This window comes from Acomys russatus, chromosome 4 (assembly GCF_903995435.1).
Source record: "Acomys russatus chromosome 4, mAcoRus1.1, whole genome shotgun sequence".
Lineage (NCBI taxonomy): Eukaryota > Metazoa > Chordata > Mammalia > Rodentia > Muridae > Acomys > Acomys russatus.
In genome coordinates this window covers 14,369,810-14,392,686 of record NC_067140.1, presented here as the reverse complement: position 1 = coordinate 14,392,686, position 22,877 = coordinate 14,369,810, and the positions used below count along the sequence as shown (strand labels likewise).

Here is a 22,877-nt window from a genome sequence, read left to right as displayed (position 1 = left end):
AGCTTTAAGCTATAGGTGAAAAGCCAGGAAAATGATTGGTGTGTCCTCCCCTCTACACACCGCCAAGCCATTCAAGGCGACGTTTCCCTAGGCGACCCCAGGAGGTGTGGCTAGACTCTGGAAGCCACACCCACAAGAGCCCAGTGCCTCGTCCAGCGAGCCTCGGCTGGGACCTGCGTGACGTCACTTCACTTCCCGTGTAGCCATCCGCCACGAGAAAAGGTAGTCCCCCGCCCCAACTGACCTCACCGCACACGGACACACACCAGGCAGCATGTAAACTCCTAGCGTCCTTCAGGAAAGGCAACGGCTCTGAGACCTCTGATAGCCCTTCTGAAACTCCGCAAATCTGTCTTTCCCCGGGGGGCGGCGGAGGAAGTAGTTCCGGTTCGAGGGCGCCTGATGGGTTCCTCCGCGACGGGGGTGAGAGGATGGCGACCTCGTCGATGCCGGAGTCGGAGAGTGACGCAGCAGCCAGAGGCTCAGGTTAGTGACAGCCGGAGTCGAGCCGCCCCACTGCACACTGCCGTGCACTGGGGTCCTACCGCGGGGCTGCCGGGCGGCGAGCTCCCGGGCCGGCGGGGCTGTCCGGACAGGGCCCCGGGGTCCCAGGCCCTTTGGCCGCTCTCGCATTTGCCTGAGCGGAAACCCGGCACCGCCACAAGATGGCGTCGGACCTGGAGCTCAGGCAGCGCCGGGGACAGCCCCGAGTCACCAGGCCCCGAGACCGTCGCTGTCAGCCCCCTCCGCAGGGGAGCCGGAGGAGGGGGAGCGAACCACTGACCCCGGGGGCCTGCGGGCTGTACCACTGGCTCCTCATCCGAGGGGACGTGGGGTCCGGAGGGTTGGACCTCTGTGCCGGCCCGGGGTTGGAGGGCGATCCACGCCTCTGGGAGGAGCAAAAAGCGGTGATCACCCGCCGCGACCACCCTTTCCTGAGGCGCCGTAGCCTGAGAGGCGAGGCGTCGCTGTCCTTTTCTGGAAGCTTCCTTTTCCAGAACTCGAGGAAACCCCGCCCGTCTGGTCGGATGCTCAGTCTTTGCATCTGCGGAATGGGCACACCGTTGCATCTGGGTGGGTCCAGCATGGCCGGGCCCGAAAGGTGGACCACTTGTTGCAGCCATGGTTGTATCTTCTGGCAGAGTGAAAGCCTCATACCCTGCGCTTCGCTGTCGGTCGGTCCCCCGAACAAATGGAGGAGAACGAGGTGGAAAGTAGTAGCGACGCGGCCCCTCGGCCTGGCCAGCCAGAGGAGCCCTCTGAGAGCGGCCTGGGTGTGGGCACTTCGGAAGCGGTGTCCGCGGACAGCAGTGACGCGGCGACCGCCCCAGCATTAACGGAGGCCGACGACTCTGGCGTGGGGCAGAGCTCAGACCGTGGCAGCCGCACTGTGGTACGTATGTAGCAGGCTCGATGGCGAGGGCAGGAGGACCATCCAGCAAAGCTTACTTGTAGAAATATTTGTTGTTCCCGAGACAGATGCCATGCCCCATAGTTAAGGGCCATACTAAACTACTTGTTTCAGATTCTCCAGAAAGGGAAACTGAGGCAGAGCACGCCGACAAAACCAGAATTCAATATCCATTGTCCTACCTGATCCTCTCTGAACCTTTCCTGGTTCAATGCTGATCGTCCCAGTTACCTGTCTGTCTAATGGAATGGAAATGCTCGGTTTTATGGGTGCTAGGCTGTGAGCCATTTATTTCCTGACCCAGTACCTTGTGATCTTGAGCAAGCTACCCAGCTTCTAGCCCTCACCTCACTCCTCTGACAAGTGAGAATTAGAAATGTATCACTGGGTGTGGTGGCACCAGTACTCGGGAGGCAGAGGCAGGTGGATCTCTGTGAGTTCGAGACCAGCCTGGTCTACAAAGGGAGTCCAGGACAGTCAAGGCTGCATAGAGAGACCCTGCCTCAAAACAAAACAAAACAAAACAAACGTATTTATCTCTGGAGCTTCATGAGTAATTTAGCAAGGTAGTGGTTGTATCCGAACACCACTTAATGGAGATACTAAGCCATTGGCCCTTGGTACACAGTTTAGGGTCTCATTATGTCAGCAAAATCGGGCCTACTCTGAGTCTACCGTGCTAAATTACGGGGTCACGGCTAGGGACAGGACAGGTGTGGTCCAGGTCCCTGCAGAGAACACCAGCCTGGTGTGGGAAACACTGAGGTGCAGGGATGGGATGGGATTGGGTTGAGGAATTGGGCCCTTATTGGAAAGCTCGGAGTGTAGGCCCAACCTGTCATCAGAGCAGTGTAGTGGAGGTGACAGTGTCACTGCAGAAGGAGAAAGGTCCTAGGTATTGTCCATCTTGGCTTCTTAGAGGAGGTAGTGCCTGGGTGGTTATGGGAAGGTTGGGTGTAGACTGTTGGTGGGGTTGTGGTGGAAGAGTTTGAGGCTGCGAGAGCAATTGATGCAAAAGCCCAGTGACAGTTGTCCCTCCGGCTGTGGTGTGTGGGCTAGAGAGGTCCTTCTTTTAACCCTGGGTAGTACCAGACTACATCTGTGGGCTCTGGGGCTCCCAGGGACTGGAGAGTTCTTTTAGTCTTCTGTGGGGTAGAAGTGTAGGTGGCTTTATTTGCTTTGTTCTTGGGAATCCAAAGCTGCTCTGTCCTGCCCTACTCTGCCCCTGGCTCCTGAACTGCCCTCTTTCCTGCTCCTAGGAGGATGTATCCGAGAGCATTTCAACAGACCCCTTGCCTCATGGCTACCTCCCTGATTCATCTTCTGTGTCCCGGAGACCAGCGGGAGAGGTGCAAGGTGGCCCCCCAGCCCTGGTGCATTCCAGTGCTCTCCCAGGCCCCAGCATGCTGGTGTCGGACTGCGCAGCTTCCTCTTCAGACCTAGGCTCTGCCATTGACAAGATCATTGAGTCTACCATTGGCCCGGACCTCATCCAGAGTGAGTAGGGAGAGGGTGTGGCTCCGCAGAATCCCACAGCCAGCTATGTGGGTGAAAGTGTTACGCACCTTACTGTGGAGTGTGTGAGGGGAACGAACTGACACCTTTCTCCTACTGGTAAATAACACAAGGATCAAACAAGGTGTCACATTTAAGTCCTTAGTATGATGCCTGGACGTCACAGTGCTCAGTATTAGAGATAGTTGTAGCTGGGACCAGTAAGATGGTTCAACTGGCAAAAGGGCTTGCCTGGTGACCACCCTGGACATAACAGTAGGAGGAGAGAACCAACTCCAAAATGGTGTCATCTGACTTCCACACGCGTGATGTGCATGCAGTAGTAACTAATTTTTCTAAAAAGGCAAGCCAGGCGTGGGTGTGCACCTTTAATCCCAGCACTAGGGAGGCAGAGGCAGGCGGATCTCTGTGAGTCTACAAAGTGAGTCCAGGACAGCCAAGGCTGCACAAAGAAACCCTGTCTTGAAAACAAGCAAACAAATAAATTAATGCAGTTGTATCTGGCTTTGTGCTTGGGGGCAATTATAAATACTCGGCCTATAGGCCACAGATCTTCCAGTGACCCCCAGAGGAAATGGCTGCTGTTAACTTGGTCCATATGAGAATTATAAGGCACAGGAAACACAAAAATGACTTAGCTGGTGACACTGGTAAATGGAGGGTGGTCCTGGGCAGTAAGCCCGGATAGGTGACCCCTGAGTTCAAAGGTGCTTAGTACTATGCTGCATCTTTTATGGCTAGTGACAAGCACAGAGTTCAGCATCCCACAAAGAGCTGTCATGGTCTGAGAAAGAGAGTGCCTTCAGGACCTGTATCAGGAAGTCTGGAAAGAACAGAGAAAGACTGGGCAGCTGGGGTAGCTCTGGCATCCTGGTGACTGGGCTAGCAAAGCATCTACTCCAGAGCTCCCACCAGCCTGCAGTGGACATACCCAAAGCTCAAGGGGGTGATACAGCTGATCTCCTGTTCCAAGTAGAGCCCAAGGGTGTGGGCCTACAGCCAGGATTCCTCTGAGAACTGTCACTCTCTGCCTTTTCTGCCAGGCTGCATCACTGTGACCAGTGCTGAGGAGGGAGGAGCTGAGACCACACAGTACTTGATCCTGCAGGGCCCGGATGATGGTATGAACTCTGTTGCCAGTCCCAGGGACCCCTATAACGGATGAGAGTAGAAGAAGACAGGACTCTCTAGAGGGTTAGCCATTGCCCTGGTCTTTGACAGGGTGGCCTCTGGGGGGGGGGGACGGGACGGGACGGGACGGGACATTTGGACCTGCCTGGGAAGAGCAGCTGAGGCTCATGGCCAGTCCTGCCTTCTATTTTCTTTCCTGTCCTCAGGTGCTCCCATGACATCACCAATGTCTACTTCCACCATGGCAAACAGTCTCGCAGCCATTGAAGCCTTGGCCGATGGCCCCACATCCACATCTACATGCCTAGAGCCTCCTGAAGAGCCCCGGGGAGAGCCCAGCCCTCTATCACAGCCACCCCCGGCCCCTGGCACTGAGGAGCTGGACTTGCAGAGCTTGGAGGCCATGATGGAGGTGGTGGTTGTGCAGCAGTTCAAGTGCAAGATGTGCCAGTACCGGAGCAGCACCAAGGCAACACTGCTCCGCCACATGCGGGAGAGGCACTTCCGCCCAGGTATGTCTGTGGGAGCCAGGAGGCCTGATGGAAGCCGGACACAGAGCCACACATGGCAGTTTGTTTCATTCTTGCAGCAGCAACAGCGGCAATAGCAGCAGCACCTGGTAAAAGGGGGCGTCTACGCAAGTGGGGCACTTCTACCAAGACCACAGAGGAAGAAGGGCCAGAGGAGGAGGAGGAAGATGACATTGTGGATGCTGGAGCCATTGACGATCTGGAGGGTAAGCCAGTGTACTTCTTTTCATTGTTTTGTTTTGTGGGTTTTCTTGTTTGTTTGTTTTGTTTGAGGCCAGCCTGGTCTACAGAGAGAATTCAGGACAGCAAAATCTATATAGAGAAACCCTGTCTTGGAAAAAAAAAAAAAAAAGAAAGAAAACTAAAACCTATTAGTAAAATGGAGCATGGTGGCACATGCCTATAATCCCAGCACGGGGTGGGGGGCGGGTAGAGGCAGGAAGGTCAGGAGTTCATGGCCACTATCACTAAGTAATTTAAGGCTAACATGGGCTACATGAGACTCCAACCAAAAACATTTCACATTTTTTGTGTGCCCCGCCCCCCATGTGTGCATGTTTGTCTAGATGCATATGCAGCCAGAGTTGATAGCAGGTGTCTTCCTCAGTTGCTCTCTCCCTCAGTTTTCGAGACAGGGTCTCTCACTGAAGCCAGAGCTTGCTGATTCTGCTAGACTGCCTAGCTAGGAAGCCCCAGAGATGCTCCACCAGTCTCTGTCTCTGCAGTTGGCATATGCTCCCATGCATGGCTTTTTGACATGAATTCTGGGAGATCGAACCCAGATCCTTGTGTTTAACAGCAAGTACTTCATTGGCAGAGCCACTTCCCCCACCTCTTGTTTTTCTCCAAAGTTTTTTGTTGCTTTATTTATGTGTGTGCCTGTGTGTGGGTATGTGCATATTGAGTGCAGTGCCTCTGGAGGCCAGAAGAAGGTGTTGTGTCCCCTTAGAGCTGGAGTTACAGGCAGTTGTGAGCTGTTCCATGTAGGTGTTAGGAAAAAGCACCCACAAGGGTCCTCTGCAAAAGCAGTCTTTTTTTTTTCCCCCATAATTTTTTTGAGATGGAGTTTCTCTGTTTATAGCCTGTGGTGGCCTCAGACTCTTGCTCCTTCTGAAGGTTGAGATTATAAGTGTGTGCCAACATAACTGACTCACTATTTCCCCTGTACTTTCTTAGATCTGGTACAGATTTTTTTTAAAGATTTATTTATTACATATACAATGTTGTGCCTACATGTATGCCTGCACACCAGAAGAGGGCACCAGATCTCATAGATGGTTGTGAGCCACCATGTAGTTGCTGGGAATTGAACTCAGGACCTCTGGAAGAGCAGACAGTGCTCTTAACCGTTAAGCCGTCTCTCCAACCCCTAGTATGGAACTCCCCCCCACCCCCATCTTTTTGAGACAGGGTTTCTCTGTGTAGCCTTGGCTGTCCTGGACTCACTTTGTAGATCAGGCTGGCCTCAAACTCAAGTGATCTGCCTGACTCTGCCTTCCAGGTGCTGGGATTAAAAGGCGTGTGCTACCATGCCCAGCTTCCTGGTATGGATCTTATAACTAAGTTTTTTTGAGTTGGACCAGGCTCATTTTACTATTCAGCGGTCATGCACAGCTATTGTCCACCTTGTGGGACAGTTCAGCCTAGGAATTCAAAGGCTTTTTGCCTGTTTTCTATCAGTGACTTAAGTGGCTTGAGAACCAGGTACCTCTCTGTGCTTCTGACTGAGGGGAGCTATTGGCAGGTTCCAGGAAAAGTGCCGGAAAGGAAGAATAGTCAGTGCTCTGTGGGGAAAGGTGCAGAGGGAAGCAAGCAGGGACGGGGAATTGGATTTGTCAGTATGGTAAGGAGTCAGGACTAGAGTGTGGGTCTAGACACTGTCCTTTACTATCTCCACAGAGGACAGCGATTACAATCCAGCTGAGGATGAGCCCCGGGGCCGGCAGCTACGGCTCCAGCGTCCCACCCCCAGTACCCCACGACTTCGACGAAGGCCTGGCCGGCCTAGAAAGCTGCCTCGCCTAGAGACCTCAGACCTCCATGATGGTAAGACTCCGTTATGGGGCAGGCTTCGTGTGGGGGTAGCACTTGGCTCTGTTGCCTGATGCTTCTGGAGTACTCGAGACTGAGTACCTGCAAAGCAGCAGCCTCAAATACTGGCTGCAGTCTTCCTGAGAAAGGAGCCCCCACCGCCACCCCCAGCTTTAGAAGATACCTTCTGGTGACAAATTGTCACACCAATATATTATAACCAAACAAATAAAAGCTTATAACGAAACTGAAATGAGAAGAGGGAAAGGAGACCAACAGTTGGCTGCTGTGGCCTTTGAGCTGTGGTTTGAGCATTATAGTGGCACAGGATGACTTGTGGGATGAGGACAAGCTCTGCCATCTACTGTCTCTGACCTAGAGCATGTCCCTTTGCCCCATGGATGTCTTGTTTATGAGTGGAAGGGTGGCAGCATTTGCTTGTGTGGTGGCAGCTGTGCATGTGCAGTTTAGAAGTAAACTCTAGTCTTTTCAGAAAAACTGCAGAAATGTAATAGACTCCACGTAGGCAGTGGTTTCGTGAAGAGAATAAATGGTATTGGTTCAAGGAGTCAGGAAAATGGCTCAGTGGATGAGAGTTTGCTCCCACATAAGGAAAGCTTGCAATGGCCGTGTATGCCTGTGCTCCCTCCCAGTGTTGGGTTGCAGAAACAGGTTGGCCCTGAGAGTTCATTAGCCATCCAGCCTAGTCAAGATGTAAGCTTCAGGTTTAGTGGGAGACCTGTCTTAAGTGAATAAGGCAAAGAAGGAGGAGCAGGAGGCTCCTTTGCCGGTACAAGAATAGGTACAGGTACCACCCACATACGTCACACTTGTACAGTGCACACAAAGGAGACATTCTTTCCCAGTCTGTATCATGCTTAAGTTAAAGAAAATTAGCGTGTGTGTGTGTGTGTGTGTGTGTGTGTGTGTGTGTGTGTGTGTGTAAGAGAGAGAGAGAGAGAATAAGCATGCCACATGCAGCCTGTGCAGGTCAGAGGACAACTTGTGGGAGCTAGTGCTCCCCTTCACCGTTTGGGCCCCGGTCATTGAGCCCATGAGCTCAGGGTTGGTTGCAAAGGCCTTTGTCTGGTCACTAAACCATCATACCAACTCAGTTCTTTCTGTTTGTTTGGTTTGTTGTGGGGTGTTATGTTGTGTTTTGTTTGAGACGGGGTCTCACTGTGTAGTTCTGGTGGTCTGGAACTCATTATGTAGAAAGATCCCCCACCTGCAGGATTAAAGATGATTACCACACTAGTTGACCCCCACTACCCCTGATGCTGTCAACTGGGCTACATCTCAGTTGATTTTAAGAGTGTATTTCCTGCCAGGTGTGGTGGCGCACGCCTTTAATCCCAGCGCTTGGGGAGGCAGAGGCAGGTGGATAACTGAGTTCCAGTCCAGCCTGGTCTACAAAGTGAGTCCAGGACAGGCAAGGCTACACAGAGAAACCTTGTCTCAAAAAACAAAACAAAACCAACCAAACAAAAAATATTTATTTATGTATATGAGTGCTCTATCTATATATACACATGCATGCCAGAAGAGGGCATCAGATCATATTATAGATAGTTGAGAGTCACCATGTGGTTGCTGGGAATTGAACTCAGCCCCTCTGTAAGAATAGACAGTGCCCTTAACCTCTGAGCCATCTCTCCAGCCCATTGTGATAGCTTTTCAAACAGTGTTTTTAAAAATACTATTTCAAGAGCTGAAGAGATGGCTTGGTGGTTAAGAGCACTGGCTGCTCTTTCAGAGGGCCCAGATTCAATTCCCTGCACCTACATGGCAGCTTACAGCTGTCTTTAACTCCAGTTCCAGGGATCTGATGCCTCCATAGACACTGCATGCACATGGTAAAACACACAAGCATGTAGAAATAACAAAATACAGCAGCTGGGTGTGGTACCGCACACCTTTAATCTACTCCCAGCACTGGAGGCAGAGGCAGGTGGATCGCTGAGTTAGTGTAGTCTACAAAGGGGTTCAAGACAGCCAAGGCACATAAATAAATCTTTAAAAAAAAAAAAGTTGGGTGTGATGGTACATGCCTTTGCCTTTAGTCCCAGCACTTGGGAGGCAGAGGCAAGCGGATCTCTATAAGTTGGAGGCCAGCCTGGTCTACAGATGAATCCAGGATAGCCAAGGCTACACAGAGAACAACCTGTCTTGAAAAACGAAAGAAAGAAAGAGAAAAGAAAAGATACCACATTCAGATTAGACTTCAAAGAGTTTGTAAGCTGTCCATGGAAGGAAGTCCTCTTGCCGTGGACCCTTCCTTGGGTCATCAGGCTCACAAGGGTGTGCCGTTATCAAAGCCACTGTTGTCTACAAAATTCACAGTGTCCCTGTGGGTCACTAGACCAGTCAGCAGATGAGACTCCGGGAGGAGAGGGCCTGAGGATGCACAGCCACCCCGTGAGGGTGCTAAATCTAGAGCCTCACCTGCAAGACTGTCACTAAGACACTACTGCATTTGTCTTGCTATGCCAAGTAGGTCAGGTCAGCAGCAGGGTAGCATCTACACTGCCTGTGTACCTACCCATCCATCAGTGGTTAGCTCGGAGAGCTGACTAGCCTTTGGGGCTTGCATGTGTGACTGCCTGTGGTCTTTGTGTCTGTGACAGGTGTAGGAGAGCCTCTAGTGAGCTCCCAAAGCACACAGAGCCCTCCAGAGCTGCAGGATCTCGAGGCCCCCAGCTCCTCAGGCCCAGGATGCCTAGGAGCCCTGGGCAAGGTGGGGAGGTGCCTGGTGGAATCTGGTGTGAGTCAGTCAGATGCTGAGAATGCAGCCCCCTCTTGCCAAGATGAACCTGATGCCCCACCCCGACGCCGAGGACGGCCCTCCAGACGGTTCCTAGGGAAGAAATACCGAAAGTAAGTAGAGTGGAGCAGAAGTGAGCTTGACAGGCTCGGGGTGGGCATGGGGCCTCCCTGGGCCTGCAACCCAGCCAGTTGCCTCCACCCTTCCTGGCAGGTACTACTACAAGTCGCCCAAGCCGCTGCTCAGGCCTTATCTGTGCCGCATATGTGGCTCACGCTTCCTGTCCCACGAGGACCTTCGCTTCCATGTCAACTCCCACGAGGCTGGTGACCCACAGCTCTTCAAGTGCCTACAATGCAACTACCGCTCTCGCCGCTGGTCCTCGCTCAAGGTGTGCTGTTCAGGAGGTCACAGGCCCCCAAGAATCACCCAGGAGGGTGTGGAGTTGCCTATGCACTCTGGCCATCTAGCTTGTGAAGAATGCTGGGACATGGGGCCTGAGGAGGGCTACCATAGGCCGTTGACAGGGTGTCCAGTGAGTGATAGCTCACTTTCAAGGTTCACTTCCTATTAGGCGTGTTCATTCTCACTGCAGGACTGGCCGGTGGGTCGTTCCAACAGGTGGCAGTGGTGTGTCTCAGGAAAGGACTCTGTTTTTTTTTGTTTTGTTTTGTTTTGTTTTGTTTCCCAGTCTTACCCCAGGGGTGTGAGCCAACAGCAGTACAAGCTGCTTTTTGTCATTGTGTGCCCCAGTGAGGTTCCAGGTATCGACTGTATCAATTTACTGCAGAACATGGCAGCTTGGCCACATCAGTGCTGTGTGCATCCTTCAGACTCTGGTGGACAGTCCTGTTGTTTCTCCTTGTGCTGCTGCTTCCTCCCACACAGAACACAGACCTGGAATTGTTCTTTGGGCTCCTCAGGGAACTGTCCCATAGTGCAGTGGGAAAGGCATGGGCTATAGGGCCACATTGCCTAGCTCCAAACTCTGCTCTGGCAAGGTCTCTTCTTTCTGAGCCTTCATTTCCTTTTTGGTCAGATGGTAAGCCGGCGTACCACGTGTCCTCTTTGGGGAGAATTCCCAGCCAGGGTACAGGCTTTGCTCTCTACTCTCACCCCAAGACTCTGACAGGCGAGGGAGAGGGAGGGGAAGCTGAGCCTTCAGCCCTGTCTGTCTCTCCTAGGAGCACATGTTCAACCATGTGGGCAGCAAGCCCTACAAGTGTGAGGAATGCAGCTACACCAGTGTCTACCGGAAGGATGTCATCCGACACGCGGCAGTGCACAGCCAGGACCGGTCAGTGAGTTGGTCTGGGGCATGGGAGACTAGACAGGGAGAGCACGTGGCCAGAAGCACTTGAGGCCTCACGTAGCACACACACTCTGGATCTGTCATTCATACTGTGTTAAAAACATTCAGGATGCAAAATCAACTGCCCCGATCAGTTGTTCCAGACTCCTCAGGGCCAAGGCCTTGAGGTTCCTTCAAGTGGGAGCTTTAGTTTCTCGTCTGGGAAATGGAGACAGTTGTTGAAGGGCCAAGGAGTTTATGTGACTACAGAAGTTCTTATGTGATCAGAAGGTCACATTGGTTAGCTGCCAGTCCCTCCCCTGGTGCTGAGAACAGATGAGGGCTGGGCAAATCAGATGTTTTCAGGCTTGGCCTGTGGCTTCAGCAAAGAGTTGGCTTCTTGAGCCATGCCATGTCTTCCCGGCAGCCCCTCCAGAGTCTGCACTACCACCCTCGCCATCAGATCTAGGGGTGGGGGAAGGGTGTGCGTCCAATGCCTGTGCAGAGTCCAAGCCGCACCAGTGAGAGGTGGGTCAAGATCCCTGAGGTCCTGGAAATGGGACATCTTATAGTTTTAAAGCGAAGGAGCTGTGTAGCCAGCTCGGATTCTGGTCCCCAGACTGAAGCCTGTTCCTTAGGGCTTTTTCATGTGGGACTTTTTTGAGCCTCTAGTGTAGAAATGTATTCTGTGAGTAGAGGGGAAAGACCATGTCTCAGGTTAACCAGCACAAAGCACCACCTGTGGAGCCTTGGCGCACTCCTAGGTAGACACCCACTGGTTTTCTGAGGGTTTGGAAGAGGGTAATGAGGGTGATCAGGACTGAGACTGGGCAGCCATAGGGAAGCTGTGGTATAACACTTGGTTTCTTCTTTCCCAGAAAGAAGAGGCCGGATCCGGTGAGTGTGGGACTCTGGCCTGCTGATAGGGTGGTGGGACAGGAGGCAAGAGCTGCCTGCTGCCTCCCCTCCTCTCTCCCCCTGACGTCTCATTATACCGTTCCAGACCCCAAAGCTGAGCTCTTTCCCTTGCCCAGTGTGTGGCCGTGTGTACCCCATGCAGAAGAGACTAACGCAGCACATGAAGACTCACAGCACTGAGAAGCCACACATGTGTGACAAGGTGGGTGGGACAGAGCAGAGCTGTGGCTGGAGGCAGAGCCTTCTCTGGGCCATCCCCGTCTAATTCCACCTTCCCCGCCCTCAGTGTGGAAAGTCCTTTAAGAAGCGCTACACCTTCAAAATGCACCTGCTCACGCACATCCAGGCTGTGGCCAACCGTAGGTATGTCACTACCAGAAGTCCATGGGTTAGGAAGGAACCCTTCATGTTCCTGAGCCTCCTCTCCCCTTTCAAACTGCCTCCAGGTTCAAGTGTGAGTTCTGTGAGTTTGTTTGTGAGGACAAGAAGGCGCTGCTGAACCACCAGCTGTCCCACGTTAGCGACAAGCCCTTCAAATGCAGCTTCTGTCCCTACCGTACCTTCCGTGAAGACTTCCTGCTGTCTCATGTAGCTGTCAAGCACACAGGTCAGGCCAGCCCTTGCAGGCCTTACACCGCATCAGAGCTCAGCCCTCTTTGTCCCTCTCAACAAGCCTGGAGCCACAGATAAGGAGTTTCCTTATGCTATAAAGGGACTCCTGTGGCATTCCCTCTTTCCTGAGCCCAGCACCGGTTGCTTGCTTTCTCTGCCATAGTTACGAAAAAGGAAATTGGGAGGTAGCTACTGTGTCATGGTTAGGAAAGTCACCCTGAGAATGGCCCCTCGAAGGAAGGCTAAATATGGAGGTAGCTTGGTCCTGTCTGCTCTAGTCCACCAGAGTGGACAGCAGTGTTTGGCCAAGCGTGGTAAATGAATTGCTGTCGTGAGCCTAAGGGCCCTGGGGCCAGGGAGGGCCTTCTTGAGGGCTGTTTGGGTGCAAGCATCCGCTGTACCCACAGGGGCCAAGCCCTTTGCCTGTGAGTACTGCCACTTCAGCACGCGCCACAAGAAGAACCTGCGCCTGCACGTGAGATGCCGACATGCAAGCAGCTTTGAGGAGTGGGGACGGCGCCACCCTGAGGAGCCCCCCTCCCGCCGCCGCCCCTTCTTCTCCCTGCAACAGATAGAAGAGCTGAAACAGCAGCACATCGCTCCCCCCAGCTCACCAGGACCTGAGGTAGGCCCTGCTGGGAGGCAGCACACACAGTGGGAACAGGCCGTGTCTCATTTGCACACTGGTCCAGGAAGATGAACTGCCTCCATGGCAGTGGGAGACACCAGCCAAGTCATGGATGCAGCTCTAAACTTAGAAGAGGACTAGTGCTGGTCTACAGTATAAGTACCAACAACAATGTGGTATAAATAAGTAATAAACAGTTTATTATCATTACATGTGAAATAATTGCAAAGCTCAGCAGTCCTGAGCTGCCACGTCACCAAACTCTCTGAATATTTTCACACATCCCAGGATCTGACTTTGGTCTTTGTGGTTACCCTCATAGTCCAGCACTGCTGCAAGAATCCCAGCTGCATTCCAGGCCAGAAGCAAAGGAAAGGGTGGGAGATGATGAAAAAAGATGCTTGCAGTCATTTACCCATGTCTTCCTTACAAATCTTACTGGAAGTCCCTGAGTGTGGCCACACTCAGAGTCATGAAATGCTGAGAAGTGTAGTCTTGTAGATAGGTGTGCTGCTTTCTCTAATGAAACTAAGAATACTGATGACAAGAAAGAAGGTGAAGGTGCTCGTGAGATGGCTCAGCGAGTTAGGATGCTTGTCAACAAGCTGGTGACTTCATTTGGATCCCCAAGGTCCTGTATGGTGGAAGTGGAAAACTGACTCCCAAGCTTGTCCTTTATGTGCATTGTAGCACTCATGCCTATACACGCACACAAATGTAATTTTAGTATTGAGGAGGATGAGTTGGATTTGGGGTAAGCAGAGTTGGGATAAGCAGCTATTGTTCCATCATGGGAGCTCCCAGTGGCCCTAGTAGGACAATCACACTGATAGTGCATGGGCTCTGGAGTTGGTAGTCTTGAGTTCAAATCCCAGCCCTTCCACTTTTCTGAGCCTCACCATTCCACTGAGCACTGAGCTGTTAAATACTTTAAAAATAGTAGGTCAGATAAACAGGGACTGGTGGGAGTGATGGCAACAGATGTACTTGGGAGATGTACTCTGGCCACCCCTCTCAGGCTTGATCCATTCCCTTCCCCAGGCCCCTCAACAGCCAGCACCTTTCCAGTCACCTGAGACCCCCCCACTCCTCTGTCCTGATGCCCTAGGTGCTGCTACAATCATCTACCAGCCAGGTGAGCCTTGAAGAAAGCAGGGAGTAGGGTAGGAAAATGGCAGGGGTGGCGTTAGGTGCCAAGTGCCCAGCCTCTTCTCAAGCCCAGGTCCCGTCCCTCTCAGGAGCTGAGGAGTCCACTGCAGTGGCCACTCAGACAGCCTTGGATCTGCTGTTGAACATGAGCGCCCAGCGGGAGCTGGGGACCACAGCCCTGCAGGTAAGCACCCAGGACTTCCCTGCCCAATTACTGAACAGGCCAGCTCTGCTGACATGGAGTAGATGACTCCATCCTACCCTGTCAGGAACAGATCAACTTAAACCTGCTGGGCAAACTTGAATCTGGCTCTAAGGAGCCCAGGAGGGCCATCTTTCCCAGGCACTCTCAAGATACTAGTGACCCTTTGTCTTAGGTAGGCACCGTTGTATTGCTGTGAAGAGACACCATGACCAGGGCAGCTCTCATAAAAGAAAACATTTAATTGAAGGCTTGCTTACAGTTTGCGAGGCTAATTCTGTTGTCATCATGGCAGGGAGCATGGGCTGAGCATACCTGAAACCTATATCCTGATCTGCCAACTGGGAGTCAGAGAGACTGGGTCTAGCTTGGGCTTTTGAACCCTTAAAGCCCACTCCTAATGACACACTTCCTCCAATGAGGCCACACCTCCTAATCTGTCTAATCCTCTCAAAGAGTTTCACTCCCTGGTGAGGAAGCATTCAAATATATGAGCCTAGGGAGCATTCTTACTCAAATCACCACACCATTGTGCTGAGGGCCCTATGCCTGTAGTTCCCTGCTATTGCTTAGTTTCTCAATATGTCTACTGTTCCTGTGCAAGTACCCTCCTATACACTGCTTGCAGTCAGAGCACTCCCAAGGCACTCAGAAGCAGCTCTTTCTCACTTCTGAGCCACCTTTACCCTATCTCATAACTCTCTCTCTCTCTCTCTCTCTCTCTCTCTCTCTCTCTCTCTCTCTCTCTCTCTCTCTCTCTCTTTCCCCTGGCTCATCATTCCTCCATCTCTACAACCCAACTCATCTTCAAAACACAAGGAAGCTCACACTACCTTTGTGTCCTGGCCTCTTGGAAAGGTAAAGCATGAACTGGGATAACATGTACCTGTAACCCCAGCCCTTGGGCAGAGCAGACAGGAGCCTAAGGAGTTAAAGGCCAGTCTCAGTATATAAAGAGTTTGAGGCCAGCCTGGGATACATGAGACCCTGTCTCAACAACAGGGCTGGAGAGTTGGCTCAGCAGTTAGGAGCACTGGGTGCTCTTCCCGAGGGAAAGATCCAGCATTCTCTTCTAGCCTCTGAAGTCACGTCTGTACACATAAACTTTTAAAGATTTACTTATTTATTATGTACACAGTGTTTGGCTTGTATGTATACCTACACACCAGAAGAGGGCATCAGATCACATTATAGATGGTTGTAAGCCACCATGTGGTTGCTAGGAATTGAGCTCAGGACCTCTGGAAGAACAGCCAGTGTTCTTAACCTCTGAACCATCTCTCTAGCCCCACATTAGAAAATTTTTTTATAGATGTATTTATTTTATGTCTGTGAGTGCTGTATCTGCATGTATACCTGCAGGCCAGAAGAGAGGACATCAGATCACCTTATAGAGCCATCGCTCCAGCCCCTAACATAAAAAAAATTTTAAAGTTCAATTCTGAAAGTGAAAAGTCTGGAGCATGACTTCCCTGCCCTCAGATAGCAAGTTAATGGGCTGACAAGGGTTCTTCAGGATTTCATTCAGGTGCAAACTAAAACCTAGATACTCCTTTAAGAATAGGCTCATTGCTGGGCATGGTGGTGCACACTTTTCATCCCAACACCCGGGAGGCAGAGGCAGGCGGATCTCTGTGAGTTCGAGGCCAGCCTGGTCTACAAAGTGAGTCCAGGACAGCCTGGACTACACAGAGAAACTCTGTTTGGAGAAAACAAATAATAATAAAGAATAGGCTCATTGCTCTGCTCCTCAGTGATCTGTTGTGCAGAAGGTGGTGTGCAGATTGGCCACTGTGTACACGTATCATTCTTTATGATGTCATCATGTTGTGTCTCTCAAGAAGAGTAATTGATGGAGGTACAGTTTATGGAACTACTTTATAATTCTGTTACATACATAGAGGCTAGATATCTGTCCGTACCTTCAGTCAGAATCCTAGTACTTTTCTTATCTAGTTGCTAGGCCTTTGTTAATTGCTTTGCAAAAACTCTTTGAGTATGAAGGACGGCTACCTCTTCCTTCATGTAGTTGACGGATATTCCCCTCCAATTCTGTTGTCTTATTTCATTTCATGGTTTGTTTTGGTAGATTTTCTTTTTCAGTCATGGTTACAAAAATCTCCTATAAAATATTTGTATACATTTTGTTTTGTTTTTCTTTTTCATGTATCCTTAAATGGCCTCAAATGGCTTTGCACTTTGATCTTAGTGCTGCTGCCTGTGTGCTGGGATTCCAGATGTGTGTCACCACACCTGCCTGTGGCTTTAATGGTTTAACACTTGGCCTTCTCCCCAAGGTTTCTTGGTCAGAGTACTGCTGCTATTTTAAGCCAGATAAGCCTTGTTGTGTAGGCCTCCCTGCACTTTGTTTTGCAGCATCCCTGATACAAGCCACCACACCTAGCTTCAAGGGTGTTTTAGGAAGTACTTGGGATGTGTGAACGAGTGGTGACAGCAGAGACTCTGGTAGGATGCTAAGCTTTAAGGCCCCAAGAACAACCTTGGACAGCAGCTCTTTTCCAGAAGTGCCCACTGGTGTCATTGCAGGTGGCTGTGGTGAAGTCAGAAAGCATGGAGGCAGAGTTGACATCTACTGGTAGGCAGTCTTCCTCCGAGGACGCCACCCCACAGGTGGTGACACTTCATGTGGCAGAGCCAGGGAGCAGTGTGGCAACTGAGAGCCAGCTAGGCTCCTCTGACCTACAGCAGATTGCCTTGCCATCTGGGCCATTTGGTGGGGCCAGCTACAGTGTCATCACAACGCCCCCAATGGAGGAGAGAACATCAGCTGGCACACCTTATAGGTAACTTGACCCTTTCTATTAGTGCCTTTTTAGAAAAAATCATTTGTTATGTATACAATGTTTTGTCTGCATGTATGCCAGAGGAGGACATCAGGTCTCATAATAGATGGTTGTGAGAATCACCATGTGGTTGCTGGGAATTGAGCTCAGGACCTTTGGAAGAGCAACCAGTGCTCTTAACCTCTGAGCCATCTCTCCAGCCCCTATTAGTGCTTTCTTAAAACTATTTGATTTGTGTTCCTTATACCTTTACCTCCCTTTGCCATCCCTTATCACAACACTCCAATACAGGGTAGGAGAAAAAGAAAGTCAGTGGGGAGAAAGGGCAGAGGTCTCTTTACTACTTCCTGCTCATTAGAGTCATTGGGTTCTTTGGGGCAATACCAATCTCAGTCATGATACTCAGCAAACCAGCAACAACACGGGAGCATGGGGAGTAACAGCCTCTTCTTTTGGGTCCCCTGGCTGTCTCCCAGTTATGGTATTTATACCCTCTCAGAGTCCTTAGAATTAAACTATGGAGCCAGGCATGGTGGCGCACGCCTTAAATCCCAGCACTCGGGAGGCAGAGGCAGGCAGATTGCTGTGAGTTCGAGGCCAGCCTGGTCTACAAAGCGAGTCCAGGGTAGTCCAGGCTAACACAGAGAAATCCTGTCTTGAAAAACAAAAACAAAAAAACAAAACTATGGGCAGCTAGCAAAGATTACACTCCTGGCAGAGCACAAGATATCATAGTTAGCAGCTGTGGACAAACTAAAGCAGCCCATACACCTGAGAGTAAAACATAACCGAGTTTTCAAAAAAAAAAAAACCAAAACTTCACTACAGCTTTTGATCTTTTTAAGATTTATTTATTAAGTGTACAGTGTTTTGCCTGCATGTGTGCCTGCACTCTAGAAGAGGGCAACAGATCTCAGTACAGATGGTTGTGAATCACCATGTGGTTGCTGGGAATTGAGCTCAGGACCTTTGGAAGAGCAGGAGTGCTCTTAACCTCTGAGCATCTCTCCAGCCCACAGCTTTTGATCTTTAAAAAGGGCTCTTCACTCCAATCCAGTCAGCAGGAGGCAGGATCCTGGTCTGTACGGTGACAGGACAATAGGAGACTGTCCTGTGCAGGGTGGGAAGCTGCCATTCTGGGAACTTAGCTCTAATGGATTTACCTCACTAACTCCCACAAGATTCCCAAGATGCACGTTTCTTCTTTTACTAGTGAGGTCAGGTACTTAGGTGAGGCTCTGAACCCCTGGTGTACACACACACACACACACACACACCACTTTCTTCTTTCTTCTTTTACTAGTGAGGTCAGGTACTTAGGTGAGGCTCTGAACCCCTGGTGTACACACACACACACACACACACACACTCTCTCTCTCTCTCTCTCTCTCTCTCTCTCTCTCTCTCTCTCTCTCTCTCTCTCTCTCTCTCTCTCAATGTGAGTGCCTGTGGGAATTTTTGTGCAGCACGTGCATCCAGGAACCTTTAAAGGGCAGAAGGCATTGGATCCCATACAAGTGCTTGTGAGCCACCATGCAAGTGCTGGGAACCAAGCCTGGGTCCTCTGCAAGAGCAGCCAGTGTTCTCAGTCACTGCACCATCGCTCCATCCCCTGCCTCCATTAGCTCATAGGTCCTGACTGCTTGTACATGTGCCTCCTTTGTTAACCTGCTGACTGAAGGAGTCTGTGTGTGGCTTCTCTCTGCTGCAAATCTGTGACATGTTTCTCCACTCACTAAACTCTTGTGCCATCTGAGGAGCTCTGGCCTGTGCTATGATGAGGGTCAGGAGCTCTGAGGCAGCATCTAGACAGGCTGCCTTAGTCTAGGCTGTATCTTACTGGGTGTCTGGTACTAGTTCCATTTTGTTCACTCCTGTTGGCTTGGCCCTCTCCTCCTGTCCCTTTTGGCCAGACCTGAACTGAATTCCTGGGGTGCTGTTTTCTTCCTACCAATGGAAGTAAGGGGCACCCCTTGAGTCGGGTGAAACATTGAGCTCTTGGCAATCATTTATGGAAGAGATAGGGGGGCCCAGGTTTGAGCCCTACATTCACTCAGGGTCTTCCAGCTTAACTGTTGCTTCGTGAGGGATTCTTGTAGCCTTTGATGCTTTTCTGGAACCCTTCCTCATCCCTCTACTCTGTTCCCTCAGTGAAGAGCCTCCAGGGGAGGCAGCCCAGGCTGTAGTTGTGAGTGACACTCTCAAGGAGGCTGGTACCCACTACATCATGGCAGCTGATGGGACCCAGTTGCACCACATCGAGGTGAGTTTTGGGATACCCTAACTAATGTCCTGCCTCCCTGTCTCTCCTCAGTACCTCATGCTGTGTTTTTTCTATAGTTGACAGCAGATGGCTCCATCTCCTTCCCCAGCCCAGATACTCTGGCCCCTGGAACCAAATGGCCCCTGCTGCAGTGTGGAGGGCCACCCAGAGGTGGTCCTGAGGTTCTGTCTCCAGTGAAGACCCACCCCATGAGAGGTCTCCAGGGCTCTTCCACGCCACCCCCTTCAGCCAGCCACACAATAGATCTGGTAGTACCCCCATCTCCACCATCTGCAGCAGCTTCATCAGCAAAGAAGTTCTCCTGCAAGGTGTGCTCAGAGGCCTTCCCTGGCAGAGCAGAGATGGAGAGTCACAAGCGGGCCCATGCTGGGCCTGCTGCCTTCAAGTGCCCGGACTGTCCCTTCAGTGCTCGCCAATGGCCTGAGGTCCGGGTAGGTACTCCCCCACCATGCTTCTGCCTTCGTTCTTGTGGCCACTCAGTGGTATAAGAACTCTTTGTTGAGCATCTCCTCAAGTCTGGTCCTCTGGTCCTCTCTAGAGCCAGAGGGTGACTCGGCAAGATCCCAACTGTGGGAGCCACTTGGTGAGGAAACCAGCCAGATATGAAGTGACTAATGCCAGACTATGTTCCCAGTGCGAAGGGTGGAGAGTAGAGCAGGGGCAGCAAGGCATTGTGGCTAGGGAGACAACAGTGGAGCACAGGCACATAGGGTGACAGCATGAGTGTGGGTGGTGACTACAGATAGTAGAGGGCACAGAAGTTCAAGGCCAGTGTGGGATGGTTGAAGACAGTAGATAGCTTCTGATCAATATCTTGAGCTCTTTCTACTTGCCAGAGAGTTCCTAGTTTCCAGATCTAACCCAGTACTTCATCCTCTTAGCTCTCTATGGGGCCAGAGTTTCAAGCCCCACCCTCCAATGGGACCGCTGAGGCCCAGTGAGGCAGGACTAAGCCCTAACATGCAGGAGTTCCCTTGGCAGCACCTCCAAGTTGTAATACAGAACTACAGACCGAGACAGAATTGCCCAAGTGGTGTAATGGCGCAGCCTCTGGCTTGTCACTTCTGTCTGTGGTAGACCAGTCCCAATCAGTCCATGCTTTTGGTCCAGCTTGTTACTGACACGTCATGGGTTTGGTTTTTGTGAAGACTTGTCTTTCATGCTGGCCCACTGGTGCTCGGTCTCTACCCTGTGTAGGCTCACATGGCACAGCACTCAAGCCTGAGGCCCCACCAGTGCAACCAGTGTAGCTTCGCATCCAAGAACAAGAAGGATCTGAGGCGGCACATGCTAACGCACACCAATGAGAAGCCTTTCTCGTGCCACCTCTGTGGGCAGCGGTGAGGCTGGAAACGGCTAGTAGGGGGACTTCCATGCACACGCCCAGCAGAGCCACTTCATGCTGAATCTTCCCTCTCCTCAGTTTTAACCGGAATGGGCACCTCAAATTCCACATCCAGCGGCTACATAGCAGCGATGGGAGGAGGACTGGGACTTCTCCAGCCCGACCCCCAGCCCAGACCATCATCCTCAACAGTGAAGAAGAGACACTGGCCACACTGCACAGTGAGCTGCCCCTGGGCCACAGGGTGGACCATTTGGGTCCAAAGATGAGAACCACAGCCCAAGGGAGCCCCAGGGATAGGGCAGTCAAGTTTTCCTTGCATCCTCTAATGAGCCCCCTTCTCTCTGCCCAGCTGCCCTCCAGTCCAATCATGGGGTTCTGGGTCCAGACCGGCTACAGCAAGCACTGAACCAGGAACACATCATTGTAGCCCAGGAACAGACAGTGACCAATCAGGTAGGAGCAAGGTCTGGAGCCCCTGCTGAAAGGATGGGACAGACAGAACTGAGGCTAGAGGGACCAGAGAGGTGTCTTGGGCTTAGAAGCACTTGTACAATTGTGAGGAGCAGAGTTTGGATCCCAGCTCCCACTACCTAACAAGCCAGGTGTGTCATGCACTGCTGTAAGCCCCGTTCCAAGGAGGTGGAGACAAGAGGATCCCTAGGATTTGTGTGACTTCCAGCTGAGCAGGAGCTCCAGGTTCATGGAGAGACCCTGCCTCAACAGAACAGGCACCAAGTGGAGAACAATGCTTGACTTGGCACCCTGTTGTGAGCGCCTGGTCTCCATTTGGAGTCAGGGGCACATACACACCAAAAACACTTAACACAGCACAGATCATATGAGTACATAAAAGAGCTGAGGCTGAGCTGGCTTGGCCTTGACAGGAGGAAGCTGCTTATATCCAAGAAATCACCACAGCCGATGGCCAGACAGTACAACACCTGGTGACCTCAGATAATCAGGTAAACTCCTGTCCCCTTACCCACAAGACTCACTTTGAACAGAAGTTTTCAGACCACCAGGGCCACTGTCTATAGCTGTCTTCTACTTTGCTCTTACCTCAGCTCCACTTAGTAGACCCCTAGTACCTGTCTCCTCTCCCTTTCTTAGGTTCAGTATATCATCTCTCAGGATGGTGTCCAGCACCTACTGCCTCAGGAGTACGTTGTGGTCCCTGATGGCCATCATATCCAGGTAGGCCAGGCCTGGGGCCGGGTGGGGCTAGGAGGAAGGCTGTAGCCTTGTAGGATCACTGGCCAGCTTCCTATCTCCAGGTCCAGGAGGGCCAGATCACACACATCCAGTATGAGCAAGGTACTCCATTCCTGCAGGAGTCCCAGGTAGAGTACCTGGGGGACCAGGCAGAGCTGCGGGTAGTGAGGCTCCTGTAGGGCTGTATTCTTACCGGCTTCTTTCTCTAGATCCAGTATGTACCTGTGTCCCCAGGCCAGCAGCTTGTCACCCAGGCTCAGCTAGAGGCTGCAGCACATTCTGCTGTTACAGGTATGGGACTGACCCTGACGGCCAGGAAACGATGCCAGGCCTAGCTCCTGGAATCTCAGGCTTACTCTGCCTTTCCTTCCCCCTGGCAGCGGTGGCTGACGCTGCCATGGCCCAAGCCCAGGGCCTGTTTGGCACTGAGGAGGCAGTGCCCGAACACATCCAACAGCTGCAACACCAGGGCATCGAGTACGACGTCATTACCCTCACGGATGACTGAGCCTCAAGGGCACAACACTCATCATGGCTATCGGGCCAGCTCTCCTGAGACCAGGGACGTCCTGTCCTGCTTCGGGCCTCCAGATGCTGCAGTCAGTATCCCTTGACTCCAAAGGAGCCAGACTTGTGTTCGTAGGGGGCAGACATGGGCTCCAGCCAGGACATGCTGGATGCCTTAGCCTGCTGGCAGGCTTTGGGAGAGGTTTATTTTGTTTTGATGGACCCACTGGCTCCTTAGTCTCAATAAAGGGACCAGAGTCCAGCCCTTGCAGCTGTCTTTGTACATGTGCTAATAATAACCTGAACCAGGTAAGGGCAGAAGTCTCAACAAGTGGAGGCTGGCTACCTAGCTCTACAGTCAGCTGACCTTGCCTCTTATGAACAGTGGCCCCAATACAGGCCAAACCAGCCTTATCTCAGGAGAGGGCTGAGCTAGAGAGCCTTTTCCACGGGCCCCCTGTCTCTAGGGCCTCAGAGGGTAGGTACTGTACATTGAGGCTAAACCTCCTGAGCTAGACATAAAACACTTAGCAGCCTAAA

The 22,877-nt window shown here is 51.7% G+C and overlaps 1 protein-coding gene across 3 annotated transcripts; it reads left to right on the top strand.

Moving 5' to 3' along the window:
- Nucleotides 1-327: 327 nt before the first annotated feature.
- Nucleotides 328-22,774, top strand: Znf335 (zinc finger protein 335). Of its 3 annotated transcripts, none has more exons than XM_051143793.1 (28): nt 328-486; nt 1,143-1,393; nt 2,671-2,908; nt 3,970-4,047; nt 4,264-4,569; nt 4,650-4,793; nt 6,487-6,633; nt 9,246-9,495; nt 9,596-9,773; nt 10,567-10,679; nt 11,552-11,570; nt 11,677-11,793; nt 11,878-11,954; nt 12,038-12,198; nt 12,611-12,828; nt 13,873-13,966; nt 14,070-14,164; nt 16,730-16,986; nt 19,138-19,249; nt 19,327-19,701; nt 20,468-20,610; nt 20,694-20,836; nt 20,968-21,071; nt 21,503-21,580; nt 21,729-21,812; nt 21,893-21,958; nt 22,040-22,121; nt 22,211-22,774. In XM_051143793.1, the coding sequence occupies exons 2-28, from the start codon at nt 1,193-1,195 to the stop codon at nt 22,336-22,338; spliced, it is 4,008 nt and encodes a 1,335-aa protein (XP_050999750.1). In that variant the 5' UTR covers nt 328-486; nt 1,143-1,192; the 3' UTR covers nt 22,339-22,774. The 3 variants fall into 3 exon arrangements, with proteins under 3 accessions (XP_050999750.1, XP_050999749.1, XP_050999752.1); XM_051143792.1 differs by having other exon boundaries at nt 4,647-4,793; XM_051143795.1 differs by lacking the exon at nt 21,503-21,580 and having other exon boundaries at nt 4,647-4,793.
- Nucleotides 22,775-22,877: the final 103 nt, after the last annotated feature.